This window comes from Colletotrichum fioriniae, assembly GCF_027942845.1.
Source record: "Colletotrichum fioriniae strain IMI 355084 chromosome Unknown scaffold_4, whole genome shotgun sequence".
NCBI lineage: Eukaryota > Fungi > Ascomycota > Sordariomycetes > Glomerellales > Glomerellaceae > Colletotrichum > Colletotrichum fioriniae.
Genome location: NW_027076840.1, coordinates 835,433 through 858,600, shown reverse-complemented (window position 1 = coordinate 858,600; position 23,168 = coordinate 835,433). Strand labels below are relative to the sequence as shown.

General features: G+C 52.7%; 10 protein-coding genes across 10 annotated transcripts; 6 read left to right on the top strand and 4 right to left on the bottom strand.

Annotated features, from left to right (window-relative positions):
* Positions 1-540: 540 nt before the first annotated feature.
* On the top strand, positions 541-4,504 carry N0V96_004079 (uncharacterized protein; the record flags this gene model as incomplete). The annotated part of the gene is made up of 6 exons (XM_065757014.1): positions 541-628; positions 691-816; positions 877-939; positions 997-1,586; positions 1,637-3,382; positions 3,437-4,504. 6 exons carry the CDS (start codon positions 541-543, stop codon positions 4,502-4,504), a joined length of 3,681 nt encoding a protein of 1,226 aa, XP_065614227.1.
* A 565-nt stretch (positions 4,505-5,069) lies between these two features.
* On the bottom strand, positions 5,070-5,887 carry N0V96_004078 (uncharacterized protein; the record flags this gene model as incomplete). The annotated part of the gene is made up of 3 exons (XM_053188144.1): positions 5,070-5,396; positions 5,486-5,769; positions 5,851-5,887. 3 exons carry the CDS (start codon positions 5,885-5,887, stop codon positions 5,070-5,072), a joined length of 648 nt encoding a protein of 215 aa, XP_053054106.1.
* Positions 5,888-6,250: 363 nt separating this feature from the next.
* Positions 6,251-7,212, top strand: N0V96_004077 (uncharacterized protein; the record flags this gene model as incomplete). Its single annotated transcript, XM_053188143.1, has 4 exons — positions 6,251-6,297; positions 6,365-6,759; positions 6,813-6,974; positions 7,028-7,212. 4 exons carry the CDS (start codon positions 6,251-6,253, stop codon positions 7,210-7,212), a joined length of 789 nt encoding a protein of 262 aa, XP_053054105.1.
* A 97-nt stretch (positions 7,213-7,309) lies between these two features.
* Positions 7,310-8,082, bottom strand: rpc25 (DNA-directed RNA polymerase III complex subunit Rpc25; the record flags this gene model as incomplete). The annotated part of the gene is made up of 3 exons (XM_053188142.1): positions 7,310-7,544; positions 7,600-7,750; positions 7,812-8,082. 3 exons carry the CDS (start codon positions 8,080-8,082, stop codon positions 7,310-7,312), a joined length of 657 nt encoding a protein of 218 aa, XP_053054104.1.
* Positions 8,083-8,923: 841 nt separating this feature from the next.
* Positions 8,924-10,846, top strand: N0V96_004075 (uncharacterized protein; the record flags this gene model as incomplete). Its single annotated transcript, XM_065757013.1, has 3 exons — positions 8,924-9,478; positions 9,688-9,995; positions 10,045-10,846. 3 exons carry the CDS (start codon positions 8,924-8,926, stop codon positions 10,844-10,846), a joined length of 1,665 nt encoding a protein of 554 aa, XP_065614226.1.
* Positions 10,847-12,035: 1,189 nt separating this feature from the next.
* Positions 12,036-13,304, bottom strand: N0V96_004074 (uncharacterized protein; the record flags this gene model as incomplete). The annotated part of the gene is made up of 2 exons (XM_053188140.2): positions 12,036-13,226; positions 13,299-13,304. The coding sequence occupies 2 exons, from the start codon at positions 13,302-13,304 to the stop codon at positions 12,036-12,038; spliced, it is 1,197 nt and encodes a 398-aa protein (XP_053054102.2).
* Positions 13,305-14,265: 961 nt separating this feature from the next.
* On the top strand, positions 14,266-14,664 carry RPP2B (ribosomal protein P2; the record flags this gene model as incomplete). The annotated part of the gene is made up of 2 exons (XM_053188139.1): positions 14,266-14,424; positions 14,488-14,664. 2 exons carry the CDS (start codon positions 14,266-14,268, stop codon positions 14,662-14,664), a joined length of 336 nt encoding a protein of 111 aa, XP_053054101.1.
* Positions 14,665-15,577: 913 nt separating this feature from the next.
* On the top strand, positions 15,578-18,218 carry N0V96_004072 (uncharacterized protein; the record flags this gene model as incomplete). Its single annotated transcript, XM_053188138.1, has 2 exons — positions 15,578-17,365; positions 17,415-18,218. 2 exons carry the CDS (start codon positions 15,578-15,580, stop codon positions 18,216-18,218), a joined length of 2,592 nt encoding a protein of 863 aa, XP_053054100.1.
* A 441-nt stretch (positions 18,219-18,659) lies between these two features.
* Positions 18,660-19,301, bottom strand: N0V96_004071 (mitochondrial 54S ribosomal protein bL21m; the record flags this gene model as incomplete). Its single annotated transcript, XM_053188137.2, has 1 exon — positions 18,660-19,301. One exon carries the CDS (start codon positions 19,299-19,301, stop codon positions 18,660-18,662), a length of 642 nt encoding a protein of 213 aa, XP_053054099.2.
* A 431-nt stretch (positions 19,302-19,732) lies between these two features.
* NSA2 (Ribosome biogenesis protein) lies at positions 19,733-20,978 on the top strand (the record flags this gene model as incomplete). The annotated part of the gene is made up of 7 exons (XM_065757012.1): positions 19,733-19,741; positions 19,817-19,822; positions 19,892-19,926; positions 19,992-20,447; positions 20,521-20,538; positions 20,598-20,817; positions 20,940-20,978. 7 exons carry the CDS (start codon positions 19,733-19,735, stop codon positions 20,976-20,978), a joined length of 783 nt encoding a protein of 260 aa, XP_065614225.1.
* Between the last annotated feature and the right edge of the window lie 2,190 nt (positions 20,979-23,168).

Below are 23,168 nucleotides of genomic sequence, written 5' to 3'. Positions count from 1 at the left end.
CTAAGCCGAATAAGGTGTTGTTATCGGAAATTGGTTCCTCCAGCCGCGATAAGAGCGATAAGAGGTATACCGCCTTCTCAATTGAGATATCCCCCACCAACAACCCAGCAATACTGAGTAATTATCTCACAACTCATCACCGGCTTTCGGTGGTATGAAGCCTAGAATCGGCAACTGACAAATACCCAACGGACTATTCGCCAAACCACCGTTTCTCCCGACCTGGAGCGATCACCACCCTCACGACATTGGATATCTAGACAAGCAATTTGCATGAAAGGAGAACACCTTGCCACTCTTTCACACTTTTAGGAAGCATTTTGAGCAGGCGCGGGGTTGGCTTTGGAACCACATGAGAAGGAACGACGGAGTATCTCACAACTTCTTACTACAACACATTCCCGGTTGCACCTAGACGACTACAGCTCGACATTTCAACCATCTTCGCATTGCTCAGAGTGAAATTCGATACAGCCACGTACATTGGGCGAACTCAACTACCGTTAAACGCTTTTCATTTCATCGCAACTCACGACTATCATGGCCGATTTTCGGAAACTCGCACTCGAGTTCGTGCTCAGTGACGATACTGAGAGACAAACAGCAATCACACAGGAGGCAGCTTCGGGTATGCATATGGAGCCACCCGCACCCTTTCACCAACTATGCAAACAGCTGACATGAACTCAGAGATCCAGTCAGCACCCAGACCTAGCAATCCAGTTGCAAGATGGGTAGAATCTATTAGACCCTGGATGCCCAGCGCAAATGAAGATCAGGATGACGGCGATGGTGATGTCATTGCACGATCCAAAGGTACAGGGGCAAATACCCTGTTTGAATAGAGACGATGACTGACTATTGCTCCTTCTTTAGCTTTGAGTTTCCTAGCAGGAACTCTTGAGCATCTGGATCCTGCTTTCCTCAAAGCTGATCAAAGTAAGTAAGGCTGAGGCTTGTGTACTCAAAGGCTCATTGCTAACACCACATTTTCAGCCAATCTTCTGGTGGCTTTCTTTGGAAGCATGTTCAAGGTCGACCACAAGGCTGGCATTATGCCTGCTGCCAAGGCTCTTGATCGAACTGCCGGTATGAAGACTTTTCAGCCACAAAAGGGAAACGACATTATTCAGAGTGTGTGCAGCCTTGGCGATGATTTCAAGTCCCAGGTTGCAGAAACCCGTGCCACAGTATATGAACTTCTAGACCATCTTATCACCAACCCGGATGTAGCAAGCGACTTGCAGTACCAACACGGCACAACCTCGGGCTGCATCACGGATCTTTTGCAACTATGTCGCAATGAGCGAGACCCCAAGTGTTTGATGACTTGGTTCAAGATTCTGAAGGTCTTTCTTTCAGACTACTCCCCTGCACCAGAAGTTGTGGATGAGATTTTCAATATCTTTTCAGCATACTTCCCCATATCTTTGAGGACGTCACAGCATCCCTCGGGAATCACTGCGGATGATCTAAAGTTAGCCTTGAGGGCTTGCTTTTCGGCACATCATCGTGTTGCTGACAAGGCCATTCCATACCTCCTTAGCAGGCTAGACCAGCCGGACAGTGTTAGTGTCAACGTCAAGGTTTGTGTTCTTCCTTGAACCATGTTATGCATATGTTAACACTGCTGTAGGTTGATATCCTCAAGACCATGACCGCATGTCTGAGCAGCTATGAACATGTTCAGCAAGGGGTTACCCCATTTACCAACAAGATTTGGGACAGTCTCAAGTATGAAGTTCGCAATGGGGAGATCGAGGATACCATCAATGCCACCCTGGAAGTCATCCGAACGATCGCCAAAAGACTTTCCGGGGATGAGCTCAGGGATTTTGCCCTGACTGTTCAGAGAGACTGCTTGGAGGACCTGTCAAACCCGATCTACACGGCAGCCTCAGGAAAGCTTTTGATCTCCATCCACAGCGCAAAGCCAGCTGCCTTTGCACTCATGATCTCCCCGTCAGTAACTCATATCAAGGAGAATCTCCGCCACACAAAGTCACCTGACCACACGAAGAACCTCCTGATCCTGCTGAATTCTCTACTCGAGTTGCGGTCAGCCCTAATTGGAGGAGACGTGGAGCTGAGTGTCGAGGACGCTGAGGCCTTCAAATCCACCGAGCCACTCCTTGCCCCCATCTACAAGCAGACGTACCTGCCTCTTTTCCAAAAAGCTCTCCAAGATATTGCTCAACCAGAAGATATCACCATCGGTCAACAGGCAACCAAAGGCCTGGGGTTGATGGTCTGTCAGAGAGCAGCTCAAACCGGACAGTCAAATCAGCCAATGCTCCCGGAAGAAACACTGAATGAAATTTGCGACAACCTAGCAACTCTTGCGCTCCAAGCCCCTGACGAACCAGCGAAGGACAGGAACCAACTCAAGATATCCGACGAGGCTGCCATTGCTTTACAGAAGGCTACGATGGCACACCCGCCGGCGCAACCGAAGCTCATCGACATATGCTTCCGAGTCTGTGACGCGTACAGCGCTGCACCTTCAGCCAAAAACTTGGATAGCATGCACAATGTTCTCAAGCACAACCTTGCAAGACTGACCTACGTGTTTTGCTCCGAATCTCCTCGCTCTGAGAAGCTCGAACTTTACACATACCTCATGCAAGCGCTTCTGGTCAACCTCTACAAGATGCAGGATGCCAAAGCTGACCCGAAGATTTGGTCGGTCATTGCTACTTACATATTCTCGGCCATGATCCAGTTCAAGGAAGGAGCCAAAGGAGTCATCAGCCTGCCCGTCAAAAACAACTTCAGCGACACGCGATTCAACTACAATTGGGTTAGCTACGTGGCGAACCGTTTCCCTAATCTACCACGTCTCCCTGACGACCAGATCGTCTCAATGCAGGTGATGGACGAGAGCAATGAAGTTGACAATCTTCAAGGCGACTTCGCCTTGATCAATCTGTACGTCACTCGACAGCTCTACAGACGGGCTACCAAGATCATCAGTTATGCCGACAACTCCGAGCTTTCACTTGCCTTGAGCGACGACTTTGGCAAGAAGGACCCGGAAGACAAGAATGAAGAGGATGCCTACTTGCACCGTCTCTCGAATATTGCGGTATTCACCATTCAGCATATGAGCGAATACCAGCAGACCAACCTGCTTCTGAACGAAGAAGTCGTGACACTCTTCCGTGGAACCGACCAGTATCGCCATCCCAATCCCAATGAGACCCACAGCTGGAACAATAGTGAGCTGCGAGCGGCCATGCTGAGGACCATGGGTCTTCCGCAGGCTCCATACAGCATGAGAGATCCTCCCCAGTTCCCCATCAGTGGTTTCAGCCACGGCCGTACTGTCATCCTCTCCTTGGGCATTATTCAAGCTTTCCATCCAACTACAGTCGAGCGTTTGGTAAGATGAGCGTCGGATTGAAGCCATAGAAGCTTTGCTAACACTTCGTTCTAGGTTGAAAGAGGAACCGCACACCAGATCTTGATTGCTGGCCTTCTCACCAGAGACCACTCAGACTCGCCAAAGTGCCGCCATGTCGTTTCGGCCATTCTGTCCGTCATCGCCAACAAATACAAAGTTGAGAACTTGAACGATATTGTCCAGATTATGGAATTACAGATGAACTTCGTCGTCAGCGAAGACAGACTGTCTGACCAGCTGGAGCAAATCACTGGCTACCTCGACCACGAAGAGAATGTGGTGGCTGGAAACAGCCCCAACAACCTCAGAGCAGCGCTGGCAAGGCCTGTATACGCCATTGTAGTCGGCGTTCTCCGACGCTACACTGGTAACGCTCTCAAGAACGTTCTCACGGCTATCACTCAAGGTCCTGGCAACAAGAAGATTGGCCACATGCTTGCTCGCAGCATGGATTTCATCTTCAGCGACCTGGACTTTGCCAAGCCTCAGTTTTACGGTCAGCTTAAGAAGCTCTGGGTACAGAGGGCCTACTACGAGTTGGTCAAGCCCATGCTGCCCAAGGCTTGGCCTGCCGGCTCGAACAGCAAGGATGATATGCTTGTTGCGGCCAATTATAGCATTGCAGTCTTGAGAGCAGTCAGGCACATCAAGTACGCGCACTACGAGGACGACACGGAGGATCTCATCCGAATCATTCTCTGCGCGATTCGCAACCTGCCGGCTAGCGCAGACGTAGCAGCCGGTCTCCAAGTCTTGGTGGCCGTCACGGAGAACTCGCCTAGGCGCATGCAGCCCTTCCTCAAGAGCGTCATCGATGCTTCCTTGTCGATCTTTAGAAGAGACACGACGCAAGCCGGCGAAGACAATGCCTGGATGCCGGAGAACTACATGCCCTTCGACCGTTTCGGATTCCAGGAGGCGCAATGCCGGGCCCTGGTCGTCCGACTCATTGGACAACTGCCGCCCAATTTTGAGCATCGCCATCTCCTCGATTCGGCGTCGCAGGCCAAGCGCTTGCTGGCTCAGGCCTCTGGTGACGAGTCACGAATGGTCAGAGAGGCTGCTCTCAAGTCTCGCAAGGCTTGGGATGAGGTCAACTGAAGTATATTGAGTTTTCAGAAATTGAAGTAGTCTCGAAAGAATGAGTTGAACACTGTGGGCGGGCTATGCACTTTCTGGCATGGCCCAGTCCAGTTTGAATTGGCTTTGGTCGAGACACGAAAATGATGGATTGTTGGTATAGGGGGGCGGCGACTCACATGATGGAACAGGGAGTGGGAGACGAGATATTTGGCGGACTTGCATGATGGCGAGGGTTGATGGCATGGCGAGGCGTTTGGAGGTCCAAAGGATCATCAGTATTAGACGACCAGCATCCAGCTTAATGAGATAGGAATCACACAAGGCATTGCAATGATTTGACCAGAGACACTTTGGTGATTGCGCATAGATGCTTTCTAAACATGAGCCGGCCGAGGGATGGAGCGAATAATGCCGATGAACACGAAGGCACGGATGTGCAATTGTGGCACTTTCACGCAGAATGTTTAGAATGCACGCAGACCCAATGCTTTTGACGGTTCCGATTATCCGTAATTTACACAAAAAAGTTTATTGGCAAGCCCCATGCAATAGCAAGTCCAAATCACCTCCGGTCCGGCCCTGTCTATGCCTTGCGTCTCTTGCTGCCACCCTTGGTCGCCTCCGCGCCGCTCCCCGTCGCCGTGCTCTCCGCGTACAGCGCGTCGAGGACGTCGGTCGAGTATCCCTGAGAGGCAGACGTAACGCGCTTGGGATCGAGCTTGCCGACGGCGGGGATGTTGGTAGCGAGGATCTCCTGGAACGGGACCGCGACGAAGCGGCCTTGCGAGTCGAACCATTGGTTGAAGGGTTGTGAGAGGTTGATGACTTTCTTTTCTCCATTCTTCGAGGTCAGGGTGATTTTCATGTTGTATGTCGGCACATTCTTCTTTGTCGATGTCGCGATGTTGACCTGTTTCCCAAGCGTGTAAGTCAAATTTGTCTCTATCCCGGAAACAGATGTAGCTAGTTGGGGGTACGAAGAAAGCAAAGTCGCCTTACCTTCTCGCCTGAGGGTGATGTGCCCTCATACACGGTGCCTGCCTCCTTCAACCAGATCCATAGCGTAAGAGCGCCGTTGAGGATCGAATAGAGAACTACGGCGGCGGCCGTGTAGTACTTTGTGCTGTCGAAGCCGAGCTTATAATCCCAGAGGAAACATGCGCCCGCAATCAGAAATGCTGAGTAGCCGAGCGCGAGGCGGACGTCGGTGAGCGCGTGGGATTGGGTGAATTTGAGAGAGTTGAGGTAGTTGGGAAGAGCATCGTCCGAGGTGTTCTTCAGGTCTGGGGAGAGGGAGCTTGTGTTAGTGAGATGCAACAGCTAGGCCTAGCGCAGGGCTAGAGAGGATAAAAGGAAGTGCATACCGGCCAGGTTATGGACCGTAATTTTTTCGGAAGACATTTTGTCTACTTTAATTCTCGGGATCCTTCTTTCGAGTAGACTTGACAGCTATGCGTGAGGCGGGCGGGCGTGGAGTTGTGATAGTTTGGCTTGTAACCTCCAGCCTGGCTTTCGGAGCTAGGACAGCTTGGACCCTTGTGCGAAGTCCCGTCCGTGGGCAAAGGTGAAAGTGGAAGGTGGTCTTTCGGAAGCCCGGCGAAACAAGCGCCCGAGGGAGCTCCCACTCGAATTGGACATCCAACTCCACCAGATTGCACTGATGCAGGCGGAGCCCTCAACCACCTGGCTGCATCGCGACAACGAGCGCCGTTACTGTCCCTAATTCACCATTGCCCGGCTCTAATCGTCATATACAAGCTCACAATGACCCAAGTTCCGGTGCAGACGATCCATCGGGATCCCCAGCTCCTGTACGCAAATCCCGACTTGCCCCATCCCCAGTTGCAACCGCGTATGCTGATTTGACAAACCCGACAGTTACTGGATCCTGTTCCCGATCACGGTGGTGATGGTCTTGACCGGCATCCTGCGACACTACGCCACGGTTCTCCTCGCCACCGCGCCCAAGAAGCTCGACAAGCCCGCGCTCAAGGAGCAGCGCAGCCTGATGCACGGCGTCACGGTCCGCACTAATCACCACGTCCTGTCCAAGAAGTCCTTTGAGGCTCGCCGCGATGCGCTCGTAGCGGCGTACGAGTCCGGCGCGTACCTGAAGAACCCTGACCAGAAGGGTCAGCCGCCCGCGAATCCGCTCACCGACCCTGGCGCGATGGACGGAATGATGGGCATGATGAAGAATAACATGGCCATGATTATTCCCAACACGTTGATCATGAGCTGGATCAACGCCTTCTTCAGCGGATACGTCATTAGTATGTTTTACATGATCAACATCAGGAATTTGTGCGGCTGCTGACTGTTTAAGTGAAACTACCCTTCCCTATCACCATCAAGTTCAAGAGCATGCTTCAGGCGGGTGTGGCAACGAAAGACATGGATCCCCGCTGGATGTCCAGTATCTCTTGGTACTTCCTGTGTATCTTTGGTCTGCAGTCCGTCTTCGTTTTCATCTTGGGAAGCGATAACGGTAAGTTCGAAATTATCCCAGCCTTGCCCATTCAGTGTACTGACAATACGAAGCTGCCAGCCAGATGGCCCAGCAAATGGGACAGATGGGAGGTGCCGCTGGTGCCCCTCAGATGTTTGGACCTGGTGTAGACCCTGACAAACAGTTCAAGGGTGAGGCTGAAAACATTGCCGTTGTCGACCACTACTCTGTTTTGGACGATGTGGAATCAAGACTGCTTGCGGGTATCAAGTCATAGAATTGTAGAACAATACACAAAATCCGCGCCCTACCGTACACTTCGGGGCCCTTCCATGTATGAAAACGCTTGTGAGATCTCCGGAGCCATCTGAAGGCTATTCGCCGCCCTGTCCGTCCCACCAGAGGCATACGCCGAGACCCTCCATGGCCATGGTGCCCTTCACCTTGTAAGGCGGCTTTGGGGGAGCAGCCTCTTCGCCCTGGCTTGGTCCTGCGGGCGTCTGGTCGTGCCACTCTTCATCGATGACTTGGAACCTGACCATTTCGTGATTATCGTAGAAGAGTCTGTCATCCTCAATATTCCAGATCCATAGCTGCTCTGAGTGATTGCTAAGGTTGTATTAGTGACGCATCAAGGTGGCAAGATAGGCCTGGCTTCACGTACAACTCGGCACCCTCGGGAAGCTCGTCAAAGGGGATAAAAATGTCGTCAAAGAAGTCGGTTCTCAGGTTGATGCCGGCCGGCGTCGAACTCCTGATTCTTCCAATCATAACCTCGCCCTTGAAGGGCCTGAAGACGATGAGTCTGAATTCCACTGTCGCAATCGTTAGTCGGAGAACCCCCGGAAAAAAATTCTGATAGACCTGAGTTCGTACCATTGACGTTGACGAGGCCTGTGCCATGACCGATGAGGCCCTCAGAGGTCCATAACAGATCGTACAAGCAGATGCAAAGACCGATCTTCTGTATGACCTTGTTGGCGTACTTTGCATTGATGTTGTCTTCTATAGCGGCTTTGCTCTTCTTGCGGAAGTCTTCTGGTGCGATTTCGACCAGATCCGCAATCTTGGTCTTGATTGGGTCATTTGTGTTAGTGACACACTCAGATGAAATTTGTGAGCTTTCGAGTCTTACTAGGATGAACATGTTGAGCGCTTTGTCTTCGAGACGGCAAATTGTAGGCCAGAAAGATCCCGGGTAAGTATATTATTGATCCGGTATCATCGTCCGTCCCCTCAACGCCTCTGAAGGGTCGTGTTTGGGTCTTTTGAGTCGTGGTTCAATGTAATGTGCCGGCGCTCAGTGAGATCGCAAAATCGGCAAAATCGCGGGGCGCATTGGTCTTGGGGAAGTAGATTGACTCTTACCGCCCTCTACGTTTAGTTTAGCCTTAGCGGTTGCAGGTGCATGTGTATCCCTGTGGCCCACCACGCTTTAGTGGCTCAAGGTCTGTCACCTCTGTCGCAACCCGCTGGAACTGTTATTGCGGGACCCGAAATGACTGCAGGGCGACTCCGAAAGCTCAAGTCCTAGGGGCTCCACGCACTTGCCTCACCTTCGCGTTAGGTCAGGGAAACTGCGTCCAGCCGTCTCTTCCATCCTCGAGCCTTTCGCTTCTCTTCCTTCATCACCTCAATCATTACAGGTCGGCCGCCTTTCTTCTTTTCTCCAACTGGCGCTCTCTGCATAGAATACACTACTTTCGAACGGGCAACACTGCTTTCTGCTACGTTGATCGAATTTTGAACCATTCCTGCTACCCTTCCAAACAAAGATCAGTGCACAAATCGTCAAGGTCGTTGCAATCGAACATTGCGTTTCCTGCACCTTTTCACAGCTCCTTTCTCCCAGAACCCCGAACGCCCTTTTGACAACTCGACTGCGAAGATAGGAAGAACGCGTCGTCGTCCTCGGGCCAACATGTCGGGCTACAACTACGGTCCCCCACCACCTCCGCCTCCGGCTGCTCAGGCTAGCCATCCTGGATATGGGCACCACGGCGGCGCTTATCAACAGCATTCACGAGGCGGAGGTGCTCACGCTGCTCGTGGCGGGCGTGCTGGTTATCCATCAAACGGACGCCCTGAGTACCCACCGGCCCATCAACCTCAGTACGAATATCCTCGTCAGCAGCCATACCCTCAACATAGCCCAGGCTATCCCGCCCAGCAGCAACAACCTGCTGGCAATAATCCCTACCCTCCTCAACAGCAGTGGCATCAAGACCACGCTCATGGCGCCGCCCAGCATGGCGCTCACGCTCCTACACCTCTGTCCACTTCCAACTACCATCCAAACTACGCTCCCCAGGTCTACGCCCATCCTCAACACCCACAACACCCTCAGCCGCCGCCTCACCAACCGGCCTACGGGCCACAGCAGCCGCAACAACCACAGCAGCAATCCTATGGTCAACCTTATCCCGCTCCTGCACCATACACCGCTGGCCAGCCGTGGGCTGGACACGACCCTCATGCCCAAGGTCCCTACGGCGCTGGTCGCGGCCGCGGCGGCTATGGAAACGATCGAGGCGGCTCCCGAGGTCCTAATATGGCCACGCCCGCTCCAGTAGCCTACGGTGGTGATGGAGTTCACCACCAAGCGAATGGTGGATATGGACAGGCGTATGCCGATCCGCGCACGCAGTCCGTTCAATACCAAGCTCCACCTCAATATCCGTACCATGCCCCTCCCCCGGCACCTCACGCAGCAATTCCTCCACAGGAGCCGTACTACAAACATGATGGACAGGCCGGTCGAGGTCGTGGTGGTCACCGTGGCGGCAACCCACGTGGCCGTGGCTCGTTCCACGGCAACGACAGGGGTCGTCATCGACAGCAGGGCAACAGCAATCACAATCACAATCATAACAACCGACAAGACGGAGGATTCCACCATAAGCATGACAAGCACGACAAGCACGACAATGCTGCCTCGGGTAAGAAGAAGAAGCGTAAGACTAACACCCTTGGTCTTACACCTGGCCAAGACTCGGAGTCGGAAGACGATGAGATGGAAGAGGAGACGCTTCGCAAGTTAATTGGAGCAGATGCACTGCAGTGAGTCAGATGGCCATGTCTAATTTTGCCGTATCTAACCGTTTCCCAGGGTGACTGATGTCGCTTCATACATTGCCGAGCGGAAGAGGCGCTTCCCCACCGCTGCGCGTGTCAAGGCTAAGAAGTCTGTCGAGACCACGCAAGGAAGTGGCAATAAGATTCATTCTAGTCTGGAGAAGGAGGAGAATCTCGCCAGCAAGCTCAGGAGACAGCTGGAAAAGGTTGAATCGTCTATCAAGCGCAAGCGTGAACAGCAAGACGAGGGCGATGAGATGAGAGACAGCCCCTCCATTGACATCAAGTCTGAAGACGATGAGCCAGAAGTCGCGTCAAGTCGTGTTCAGCCGGCCCCCCCTCCACCCCCTCCTGCAAAGAAAGCAGACATCTCAAAGCATTGCAAGTACTACTCTACGGGAGGTACTTGCGGCAAGAAGGGCAAGTGCCGCTTCGTACATGATCCTGCTGTTAGGGAGGCAGCCATGAAGGAGAGAGAGATGAACAATGGCCACCTCACCATCCAGCAGCGCTTGATCTTGAACGACAAGGACCAAGAGGACCTTACTGTTCTTCAATCAATCCAATATCTGCGGGAGAAAGGCCTGATGAAGCCTGAAGATCAGCCAAACGGTACCAACGGGCACAATGGGTCGCAGACCTCCCAATCTCAGTCCCGCCAGCATCCTAGCAGTCTCCCTGCTGCGCCTGCTTCTCTCCCAGCGCCGCCTATGAAGCATCACGGGCTTCCTCCCCACAAACCGCCTCCTTCTGCAGGCGGATCTACAGTTCGGTACAAAGGCTGGAACTTGAGTGGTTATGGGAACTCAGGTCTCAAGTCGGAAGATCTCCCATAGATGGCTACCACCAACGGCCGAAGCCGAAGTATCATTCAAAGGCTCCAACTCTGCACTGCTTCCGCTTGAAGTGTGCTTCGGTTCTTTTTTGACTGGTCTGCCTGAGTATGGCGACCCTGAATCATGCAACAGGTCTCTCGCTACGGCGGAGAAGTCGTCCTGATGCAGCGATTCTAACTAGCAGCGATGTTTATGTTTTATATCTGATCGAATTTTGAGCCACATCAAAGAAGTCGTGCATGGAAAGAGTATGGTTAGGATCACGTCACCAGTTTCATGCCAGCCCCCGTTTCCTTGACTTTCACCACAATCAGACGACTTCGGCTTTGACATTTCGGTTTCTTTGGTTGCGTCGATTACCTTTAGGGCTTCATCTGCAAAGTTGCGATCCCAGATCGCGTGTAAGATCGTTTTATCAATCAAACGGGGACGAGACTGGAGACACGACGGCATGGCGCAGCTTCTATTTCCCAGTCTTATGAGTTTAGAACCGTCGGAGTTTTCGGCTTGAGGAAGGGGCTGAGTAGCTCCGTGAAATGGTTTTGAGTTATTCGCTTCGGAACTTTCAGAGGAGTTTACGACTGATTGCAGGCCGGTTCGGCTGTACCTGATACCTCAAGGAGGGCTTTGCATCGGGCTTATAGAACGGGAAAACTTCAATAGGTTCACATTTCGGTGTCTTGGTGCAAATTGAATTTAGTCATAAAGAATAAAATTTTACGTCTTTGAAACCTCGGTCAGTGGTGATTCAGTGAATGCTTTACGTGATTATGCTTGGAAAGGTCTTGTCATGGATCTGCCGAGTCTCGCTTCTCCTAGGTCACAGAACGGAACTCGGTTGCCATGTTGAGGCAAAGACTTCAAGTTTGGCCGGTCAACAAGTCCAGACGTAATGACATTAGGCTAGTACTCGATGGTGGCCGAGGTATCATTGAGCCGTGGCACGTATCTACCTGTTCCCTATGTGATGATTTACGAAAAAGGCCAAAAGAAACTGGCCGTGGAGTGTAGAAAGATCCCATAATAATAATGACAAAACAAACTGAAGTTCAAAATGAACGCCTTCGCTAATGTGATGCTGAGCCGCGCCTGTACCGGTGCAAATACCTCAGAAGTGCCAGATTCAAGACCCCTATTGGTAAAAGATGACAGGAGAAATGGGGATGGGGATGATCGGGGAAAAAGAAACCTAGCGTCGTCGCTGCTCTTCGTAGAATCTGCGCTTGCGCTCCTCCTTTTCGGCCTTGAGACGCTTCTCGAGCCGCTCCTGTTCTATATCCTCGCGGCGGGCAGCGCGCTCAGCCGCCGCTTCCTCGTCCCACACGTCGTCCATGCCGGCCTCCATGTCTGAAGACCCATCAGAGTCGTAGTGGTACCGGGGCCCGCGGTCGTCCTCCTCATCTTCGTCGTACTCGATAAAGTCGTCGAATTCCTCTTCCTCTTCCTCGTCGTAACGTGAACGTTTCGCGGAGCCACCATACCGTGGGGCAGGGCGGGTGTTGAGGAGGGCGCCTCCTGGTGCGGGCTTCTTCTTTGCCGAGGTAGCTCCGGGTCTCGGGCGGGCGGTGCCCGTGTATCCTGTAGTGGCGACGGCGGCTTTCTTGAGCTTCTTCTGCTGCTCTTCCTCGGCGGCAGCCGCGCGTGCCTTTACGCCAGCCCTGGGGTCTCTCGCTCTGTCGGCGGTTCCGTTACGGCTGGCGCTTGATCCGATTGCACTGACCCCGTTGCGCGAAGGCGGAGCCGAAGACGGCCTCGAGGTACCCTGGAATTTCGATGCTGGTCTCGCTGCGCCCTTGGGGTCCTTCTTGTAATCCTTCTTCATCTCTTCCCGCTCTTTCTTGGTAAACACCTTTTCCACCGGCTTGTGCTGGATTTTGCCGACCTGGCCCAGCTTGGTCTGAGCCTGTTGAGCCCGCGCCATGATCTCGGCAAAGGATCCCTTCTTTGGCGGTGCACCTTTTGGTGCCGCGGCGAGAGCTGACGGAGAAGGCCGACTAGGCAGTGTCGATGTCACCCTAGACGTACCCGAGCCATTCATCGGCCTAGCACCGGAAGAGCTGGATTTTGCGGACGTCGTGCCATTTCCGACAGGCCTAGGCGCAGACGTGGATCGATCGGATGGTCGTCCGGCGCTGCCTCGATAGCCAGTGGTTGTTGTCGAAGACTTCTCCGCAGGCCGTGCGGGTCTCTGGACATCTGCAGATTTGGGGGGTGCAGACGAGCTGGCACCGTTTGTACTTGTTCGCGGAAGCTTGTTCGAAACGGTACTGCGGAGGTCGTCGTCGGCTTTCCGTTTCGGGGGCGGAAGGGCTGGCCTCGAGGGAGCTGGTGATGTGCTCTGTGACTTATCGCCACTTATTTGGGCGAGGAGATCTCCAATCTGTGAACCACCCGAAGTCAGCCCTGTCACTGTAGTCGCTAAAACGTGGTGTCACATCTTCAGAGAACTTACAGGCATGGTGACGGACTGCTAAAGCCAAATATTGTCAAGCAAGTGTCTATGTTGCTTGCAGCGGCCGTCAGGATGCATCAGGCGGACGCTTGAGTCATCAGTGTGGAAAGTACGAGAACTCAAGTTTCTGCGCTTCAGCGGCCCCCTCTCAAATGACTGAACACGCGGGCGTGTCCGTCGGGTCTGGGAGACGAGAAATGGTAGAGAAAAAATGAGAGAAAATCGCAAAAAATAAGAAGGTGGTCGCGAAGCGCACAGGACAAACACCCGACGGTCGTTAAAATCGAAAGTTGGGTGTAGGGGACAAAAGGAAGTGGCGTTGGAGTCGGCAAGTTTATATATGTTGGCCTGGGGGGTGGAATCACTGGTACCGTCCTTCCAGTACCGTCCACCTAGGTTCCTTGGACTGTGGTCCAATCCATTAGCCTATCCGGAAGCTGGAGTGGCTCCGATTCCGGTGGAGTGGGCTCCACTGGGCCCTTTGCGCTTTGACTCTGGACTCCCGGTCGACTTCTGGTGGTAGAATTCAGAAGGCTGTCAGTGGTCCACGGGCCGAGTAGACGTAGGGGGTCTTGAATGTGGCTGGAGAAGCAGAAAGTAGCATAGGTGTGGCTTGTGCACTTTTCGGTCGGCTACTCCAGCCACATACCGCCCTCCCCGCCCTAAGGTAGGGTCCCGCACCCTCTGGCTCACAAAACGAAAAAAAAGTTCCATTTCCGACAACCATCCGATTCTCAACAACCACGCGAAAATCTCCCAAGACTCGAAGATTCAGTCTCCGCCCAACTTCGCGGTTAAATTGATTGACCTCTCGTGTTCTTTACGACAAACAGTGAGTTTTCTCCCCTTCTTCTCTACGCAAGATTTCCATCTCGTCGCCAATTGTCCTTCAGATTTTCGACGTCGGCGCAAAAAAATTAACGATCCCTCTTTTCTAACAATCGTTCGTCGCAGAAAATCATTCAAGATGAAGCACCTCGCCGCTTTCCTCCTCCTCGGCCTCGGTGGCAACACCTCCCCCTCTGCCAAGGATGTCAAGGCCGTCCTTGAGTCCGTCGGTATTGAGGCTGATGACGAGCGCCTGAACAAGCTCATCTCCGAGCTCGAGGGCAAGGACATCAACGAGGTTCGTTACGACTTTGGTATTGCGATAAAGCGCAAAGGATATGGATGCTAACATGATACACAGCTCATCGCTGAGGGCTCCAGCAAGCTTGCCTCCGTTCCCTCTGGTGGCGCTGGTGGTGCCGCCGCCGCTTCCGGCGGTGCTGCTGCCGGTGGTGCCGCTGAGGACGCCCCCAAGGAGGAGAAGGAGGAGGAGAAGGAGGAGTCCGACGAGGACATGGGATTCGGTCTCTTCGACTAAATACCCCTCTCACGCCCTCGCCTCATCGAAGAATATACGCAGCAATCGGCCGACGTTTTCACAAGTCATTGACATGGGGAAATCTCTCTTGGGTTGGGCTTCGGCACACGTTTGTGTAGGAACACCTGCTAGGTTCGGTCAAATAAAAAGCTCGCTGGTTCTTTGAACAATACTGCTCCAAATCATTGACCGTGTGCTCCTTCCCGGGTTGAATAATAAAACGTAAGCGTATGTTGACTTGCGCTTTGGATGTTGGCGCTCTCGACATAGTGTCACGGATCTTGTACCCTGCTTCATGTGGGGCAACATGTTCGCGACAAGATGCACTTTAGTCGGGCGCATCCCATTTTTGAAAGCTCGAGACCGAAAGCTGTGACTGGTCTCGCTCGATATATCTTAAGCGAAAAATAACCTTGGGATTACATCAAGTTAAAGATGGAAGGTAGGCTGCAGGCATTACCAAGTAGACACTGATTGTAGCCTCAGGCAAGACTTAGGTGCTAGTCCCAACTCCCAAGCTCTAATTCCATGTACCCAACGGAGAATGTGCCGCCTTACGCTTTTGCTGTTCAACCCATCGTTGCTCTGACAACAACATCCCCCGGTCTTGGTTTTTCATTGGCCAACCCCTGCTAGCCCCAAATACTGGGAACGTCCTCAATTGACAAGGAATCGACACATCCCTCCGACATACAAGATGCTAGTGACGCGCCGCATAAACTAATTTCTCCTCCATTTGCAATCTTTCGGACCATGGGCACATTTGACACGTAAAACAGTGTTCAATCGCCAAAATCAATCGTTTTCTTTCTGGCGGAAGGTGCTTGGCCGTCGAGACGTGGAGATTCGCGCCACTAATTCCCAGCCCCCCGTTGCGCAAAATTGGAACAACAAACTATCCTACCAGCTCGAAATGTCGACAGCCTCTCCCACGCCGCTGGGCACCGCCGGAACCGGCCTTTCACGAAAACCGTCCGTACGACAAGGCCTCAGGAGGCTACCCTCTCGTCCGCATCTCAATCGAAGCGAATCCAACCCTGTTCATGCGATCGCCGCTGCACCCGCGCTCTCAAAAAAGGCAGACTCACAGCAGTACGCCATGCACGATAGCTCCGATGACGAGATACCCGTGCCTATGAAGCTCAGTGCGCTCACCAAGGCACTCCTCAACGATGGAAGCGGCCCTGAACCGCAACGAGCAGCTTCACCGCCTAGAACACGTCGCCGCGTCAGTAATCTTGCCGCGTCTACGAGCTCTGCAACGGAGGAGAGAAGGTCCCTCCGATCGGGAAGTGCCCAAGCGTACGACACAAGGTCGACAAAGCCCACGTCGCCGCTGCAGAGCAGAGAGAATAGCCCTGTGCGCAAAAGAGTTGTGAGACTCAGCAATACGCCCAAAAGCCTTGGCCAGATGCGTCCCGCCAAGAGGAGGTCTACCTCGCTGTCCCGGTCAACCAACCAACGTCCCCAATCTAGAAGTAGGCCAGAGAGCCGAAATCAATCCTCGGATGAAAAGAATGAACCGTCCCAGGATGTCAACACACCAGCCCAAGGTATCCGCGTCGTTCGGATTGCTGCTGGCTCGTCTGGCAATAGAAGTCGTCTCACCAACTCATCCAGTCACTCTAGGCGTTCAGGTTCCCACATGGAACAGGATCACCCGGAGGAGCCATTCACAGTAGCACGCCACGCCACTGGTATTAATCCCGGCAGTGTATCCCGACAAGCCTCTAATGCTGGAAGAACCACCAAGGCTGAGGACAATCTCGCACTGCAGGGCTCAATGCGCGTCAAGCGAGTAGGCAAGATTCCCGGAAGCTTCTTGAGCGGGCCCGCTCGACGCGGGCGCAGAAGGCAGAGTGAGGAAGAGGCGGAGGCTAATGGCGATGGCGATGGCGAGGGTCTGATCTCAAGCCAGTATCACGACGGACACGGCGCAGACATGGAGAATGAGATGGCATCATCCTTCTATGGTAACGGCAGACAAATGTCATCAGGCAGTCCAGTCGCCTTGAGCGATCCTTCCAGAGCAACACATCGCAGGCCTGCGTCGTATGCTGAACCACTGGCCCCTCCTTCTGCGCGCCATTCTCCCCAGGAAAGAGACGAGCCAGAAGAGATTCATTACAAGTTGCCTGCGCCTCGCCCTCAAGTTCCCTCCTCCCGCGATCAGGAAAATGAACCGGCGTCTATACTACGAAGTACGAGGCCTACCGCCGTCAAGCCTGCCGAAATGGTCATGGAAAAAGTGGTCAGGCGCTCTATCAACCCCGAGGCTGCTCAACAGAGACCCGCGGCATCTCCTGAGCGGAAGCCTCTGGCTTCCTTGGCCAACAACACTCCGCGCCGAGCCGCTCCTCCGCCGCCGCCTAAGATGTCTGTCCTTGATGCCGCCACCACATCCGCAGGCGCAGCGACAACTACTCAAGGCAAGCAAAGGCGAAATATCCTTCGTGTCAACGGAAAGTCCTACACAAGACTCGACTGTCTGGGCCGAGGCGGTAGCGCTAAGGTCTACCGTGTTACTGCCGAAAACGGGGCAATGTTTGCACTGAAAAGAGTATCGCTGGAGAATGCGGACGAGTTGACAGTCCGGGGCTACAAGGGCGAAATCGACCTACTGGGCAAGCTGAGAGGCAATGAACGAGTCATCAACCTTTTCGACTATGAGATGAACAGTGAAAAGAAAATGCTCACTTTAGTAAGTCACCCTCTGTTAGATCGTGTTGGCACCGCTAACCCGTATCCAGCTTATGGAAATGGGCGAATTGGACCTCCACACCCTTCTCAGGAGTCGCCAAAATCCCGAATCGCCTAAATTTGATTCAGTCTTGGTCCGCTTCTACTGGAAAGAAATGCTGGAGTGCCTGCAATCGGTACACCAGTCCGAAATCGTGCACTCCGACCTCAAACCAGCCAATTTCGTTCTTGTCAAGGGTCGCTTGAAACTCATCGATTTCGGTATTGCCAATGCAATTCGAACAGATGAGACTGTCAACGTTCACCGCGAAACGCAAGTTGGCACACCGAATTACATGTCGCCCGAGTCGCTCCTAGACTCCAACGCGCCTCGAGGCGGCCGAGTTCCTGGACGACCCAAGCTGATGAAAGTGGGAAAGCCGAGCGATGTCTGGTCTCTCGGGTGCATTCTGTACCAACTAGTCTACGGAATGCCTCCCTTTGGCCATATCAGCAATCAAATGGCAAAGTGCCAAGCCATCATCAACTGGGACCACGACATCGAGTTCTCGTCCAGGGCCATGGGAGGAGTTCCGGTACCTCCTTCTCTGTTGCGAACTTTGAGACGGTGTCTCAACCGTGACGTCGACATGCGACCTTCATGTGAAGAGCTCCTTCACGAGACCGATCCTTTCCTATACCCCAATGAGATGAGCGAAAAGGCACTTCCCATTGACGAAGAGCTCCTTGGTAGAATCATTCAGAGCGTTGTCTCGAGGTGTCGAGAACGCATGCCAACAGATGCGGAGGCCCTGTCTCTGTGGCCATCGGCTTACTGGACCAGTGTCAAAAAAGCAACGAATCCGAGCAGGTGATGAAAACGTATGAGCATTGTTGTTGGATCAGGCGTCATGGAGACATTACTTGGGTTTAATGATCATCGGAATATCCATAGCTCGGAGTTTCTTGGGCTGTTTGTTTTACTTTTTGTTCAACTGCTTCGTGCAGCCGTTTTCTTCTCCACCACTGTTTTCAATATTGATTCCCTAGGCTTCGGCCTTCCCCCATGATTGGGCACGTTTTTTTCTGGAGACGCGGACATAGATAATGCGCCTTATCAATTGTACTAAAGCCTCTTGGCTTCAACATTTTCGGCGACCATGAAAGTCCCCAATTCTATATGACGTGAATGTATTTATTTGTCTATTGGTACAGCCCCGGCGGGGAACGATACAAGGACATGGATTCATACGGTCCATGGCCTGCTATTCCTGAATCATACTCGAACAAGCTTGCACACTCCTCAGCCCTGCCTCTTAAGCCTCAATTTCTTCGGGCGCATTAATCTTCAGCTCGCTAACCGTCAGAATCGTGTAGCGATGCTTGCTCTTGACCGTCTTCACTTTCCTCTGCCTCCTCTTCGTCTTCTCCTTCATTCTCATTGGCTCGCTCTCCGTGCCCGTCACCACGGCACGGCACTCGTATACCCGCTCGTCGATGAAGGGTGAGCCCTTGAGGGTGTAATCTCTGCTACCAATGACCGAGGCACGGTTGAGGCGCAGGACGTCGCCGGGCACGACGCCGGGCATCTTGAAGGGCAGGCGGACGCTGTCGCCGGGCTGGACGAGGTACGGGCGTCCGTGGATGTGGAAGGTGATGTAGTGGTTGGGCTGGGCTGCCAGGAAGGGCAGGGCCGCCTGCACGGATTCGGAGATCGGGGTCGTTGCGGATGATGTCGATGTCTGGGTGGTGCTCTGAGCGGCGCCGACGGCGGCCTCTTGTGCTATTGAGGAGGTTTGCGCGGCGACGGGAGGTGCATCTTGTGCGGCTGCGGCGGGCTCGATGATGGGTGCCGTGGAGTTGAAGCGGCGGGCGTGGTTCGGCAGGAGGAAGGTCGGCGGGAGGCGCGTGATGGGTGTCCTGAGCTCCAAGACGGAGCGCAGCAATGTGCGACTCATCTTTTGATGAATGAGATTTTTGAAATTGGTGGTTGTCGTTGGACACAAAGAGACAGTCGGACCTCGTTTGTCGGTCCAATTGTTGATCTCTCACGTTCGTCGACTCTGGCTTTCTGCGCGGCTGGGACCCGGCCAACACGAAGCTTCAAAAAAGTTCGGATAGACCTGGAGTGCAGTTCCTCTGGGTGCCCGGAAAATGTGTTGCTCCGCTGATGCAAGCAGGGATGCTGGCGCCTGGCTGGATCTCGAATTTTGGGGTCGGACCCCACATCGCTATCGATATGGGATTTTTTTTTTGGCTACCCGCCACTTCGACGGACGACGACCCTGAGGAGCTTCGCCGACATCAACACTACGGACGAATAGACTTCGTCCAGATCAGCAACACCATCTTGTAGAACTGCAATCGCTACGAGCGTAAATCATTCAAGATGCCTCAGGTGAGTATCCTTCCCGCGCTCGGCAGCCCGCCTAGTCTCTATTCTCATACATTGTACTGACAAATTCGCGAACAGAACGAGGTACGATATGCCCTCCGAAGGGCCTCTCCGTCTCCCAATCTCGGCTCGTGCTAACAAAGAAAAATCAAGTACATGGAGAGATGGCGCAAGCTTCATGGTCGGAGGTTAGAATCTTGAAATCAACCAGGAATGTTGACGAAGGGAGTGCTGACATTCGACTTTCCCCCAGACTCGATCACGAGGAGAAGGCCCGCAAGAAGGAGGCTCGTGAGGGCCACAAGGCGTCCAAGGATGCGCAGAACCTGCGTGGTCTTCGCGCCAAGCTTCACGCGAAGAAGCGCCACAACGAGAAGATCCAGATGCGCAAGCAGATCAAGGCCCACGAGGAGCGCAATGTCAAGACGAACGACGAGAAGGAGCCCAGCGAGCCCATGCCCGCCTATCTTCTCGACCGGAACAACCCGAGCAACGCCAAGGCTATTTCGTCCCAGATCAAGAACAAGCGTGCCGAAAAGGCTGCCCGGTTCCAGGTTCCTTTGCCCAAGGTGAAGGGTATCTCTGAGGAGGAGATGTTCAAGGTCATCTCGACCGGAAAGAAGACGCACCAAAAGTCCTGGAAGCGTATGATTACGAAGCCAACTTTTGTCGGTCCCAACTTCACCCGGAGAGATCCCAAGCACGAACGGTAAGTATTCCTACGTATTCGGCGTCTTGGCGTCTTGAGGATCTTTGCTAACGAAGTGGTTTTTCAATATCAGATTCATCCGTCCTATGGGGTACGTGACCGGAAGCGCTCTATCCCCCCTACCCCCCTTCTTACTGACGGTGATTATAGTTTACGGTATAAGCATGCGCACGTTTGCCATCCGGAGCTCAACGTAACCGTAAAACTGCCAATTTTGGGAGTCAAGAAGAACCCTCAGAACCCTCTTTACACGAATCTGGGTGTCCTTACGAAAGGAACCGTGTTGGAAGTCAACGTATCGGACATGGGCCTTACGACAGCGAGTGGCAAAGTGGTTTGGGGTAGATATGCCCAGGTGACGAATTCACCGGTAAGTGAAATTCCATCTAAGAGCGCGGCTATTTTAGCCGCATCTTTGAGCTACTTCGACGAGTCGGTCGTGACGCAGTGTCAACTCAATAATATGAAAAGCTAATCGTACGGGGTACCCAGGAGAACGATGGCTGCGTGAATGCGGTCTTGCTCGTCTAAAGGGAAAGAGGAAAATAAAAAAAGGCTATCGCGCAAGCAGTGTCACATAATGGCATCGGGACACAGCAGGAATGCCGTGCCTCTTTCGAAAAGTGGAGCGGAAAAGTCTCGAAGGTATTGGTATTTGGGGCAGTCAAGTCCCAGCTGGCGTTAAGGCGTTCTGTCACCTCGTGTAAAGGGGGGGGAAAGGGGTGGATGCCCGTGAGTGACAATATGAAAAAATTCCAACCTAGGTAGATGAAACAAGATTCCCATTTGCAGACTGGCAAAGGATGACATGGGTGACGACGGTGACTGCAAGGTATGCGTTGCTTGCAATGAGAGCACTTTCTATCCCGCCCCTTCATTGCCCATGGCCAGCCAGCTTGATATCTGGATTTGGGTCTCCCCGGCTCAAATTGGATTTGCCCTCCAAGGCTTGAGCCCAATCAGACGCAATTTGCTTCCACAGATCAGATCTTGCATTCGACAGAGCCGGATCATAGAAGTTATTCTATACAAGGTATCGTCTGTGAAGGCCCACAGTCGAGGAAACGGGTAATAAAGGGGGTTTCTTTTCTAGAGTGTAAATGCGATATGCCGACAATGGAGGAGTCAAATCACACTCATCAACCGAGCTAAATCGCCTACAGCTGTGTGAGAAGCGGACCCCAGGATTGAACGCATCGCAAGACACCCACCCAGCGAAATTCAATTCACACACCACGATCGTAAGCCTGGGGCAATTCCAATCTTCTTATCCATTCGTTGTTGGAATCAGCTCTCTAGGGAAAGCAGAAGACAAGGAAAGCGAACCAGAAATAAAAAAATGAGCTACCCGCAACTTTATGTAGGGCCACCAAATTTCAATCTCTCGTTCGCTTGCCGAGACCATGCATTCAACCATCCATCCACCAATGGGCCATATACACTTCAGGCGCTGCTCATATCTTACTCTTCACTTTTATTGACCATGAGGTGTTTTCTCGCTCCACTATTAGAATAAGCGCCAGTGACGAGTTTTGAGTCCTTGAGAGTATTCACAAACCAGGCATCCCAATAGGCCCTTTGGAGAGTGGATGTAAGTCGCGCTTGACAACTCACTGATTGGAACGGGAGTGGTTGTCGCGGCATTCAATGAGCTTGTGTTTACTTCGTATTGCATCTCATGCGGTGTAAACAAAATATTTGCGAGATTTCGAGTGGCTAGCTGCCTTGTGAGGAAGCTCTCACGGAAAAGGAGGAATCCCGCCCTCGCACTTGGGGTCCGGTTCAAGGCTCGCCAGCGGTGTTCGACCTCTCCACCTCGTTAGTTTCCCATTTCAAGCAAACCGTTGTCATGAAAATGCTGCCCGTTAAGGTGAACACGCGAGGTAGCTGGAACCCCTGTACAATGGCGCCGTCACAAATCGGGCATCAAGTGCGACTGCGAAAGACACAAAATACAACAACCGCAAGAACAGTAAAGAGGTATTGAAAATGGGAGAGCTTGCAAGTACTGAACCAGACTTTCAAAATCGCTCTATCTACGAAAACGGTTTGTCCAGAAATAAGTCGAGCACTGAACGTATCGATCTAGGTATACAGGTGTCAGGGCCAGGTCGGTTCCACACCATGAGAGGACCCAGATCCTTCGAGTGTTGTCCTCACACTCGATGTTAGCCCGCTAAATGATAGATGTTTATCCGTCTATCGATTTTTGACTGAGAGAGCGGTCTTGGATAGATGGTTTGCTCTTTTGACGAAGCCAGCGGCATCGTGAACAAGTTGTCTTCTGACGAGATACTCGTGATAATTTCCGTGCTCCGCCGGCACAGAATGTGCATCGCTCTACAGCGAAACACCCATACTCTTCTCGTTTGACGCTTGACACTTCGGCTTTTTGGTGGAGGTTCATCAGAGAGCCTTGCCACACAGTGATAATCTCTGGTACATGAGCCGAACGGCCTCCAACCATATCACTGGAGCTTTGTCTGGGTTCCCTTACGAAGCATGCATCGTTGATCTGTAGAATGAAGGAATCAGAATACCTGGCGGTCGCCCGTTCCCGGTTTGAACAACAGATGGCGCAGCTCTGAGGAAAGAGATCTAAGTTGACTTACGAGTCAAGTCACCGTAATGAATCATCTTGCTAACGTATCCTGACTATAATTGATTTCTATACAAGTCATACAAGAGTTGTACATTTGTTCTACACCTAAACGATATGCC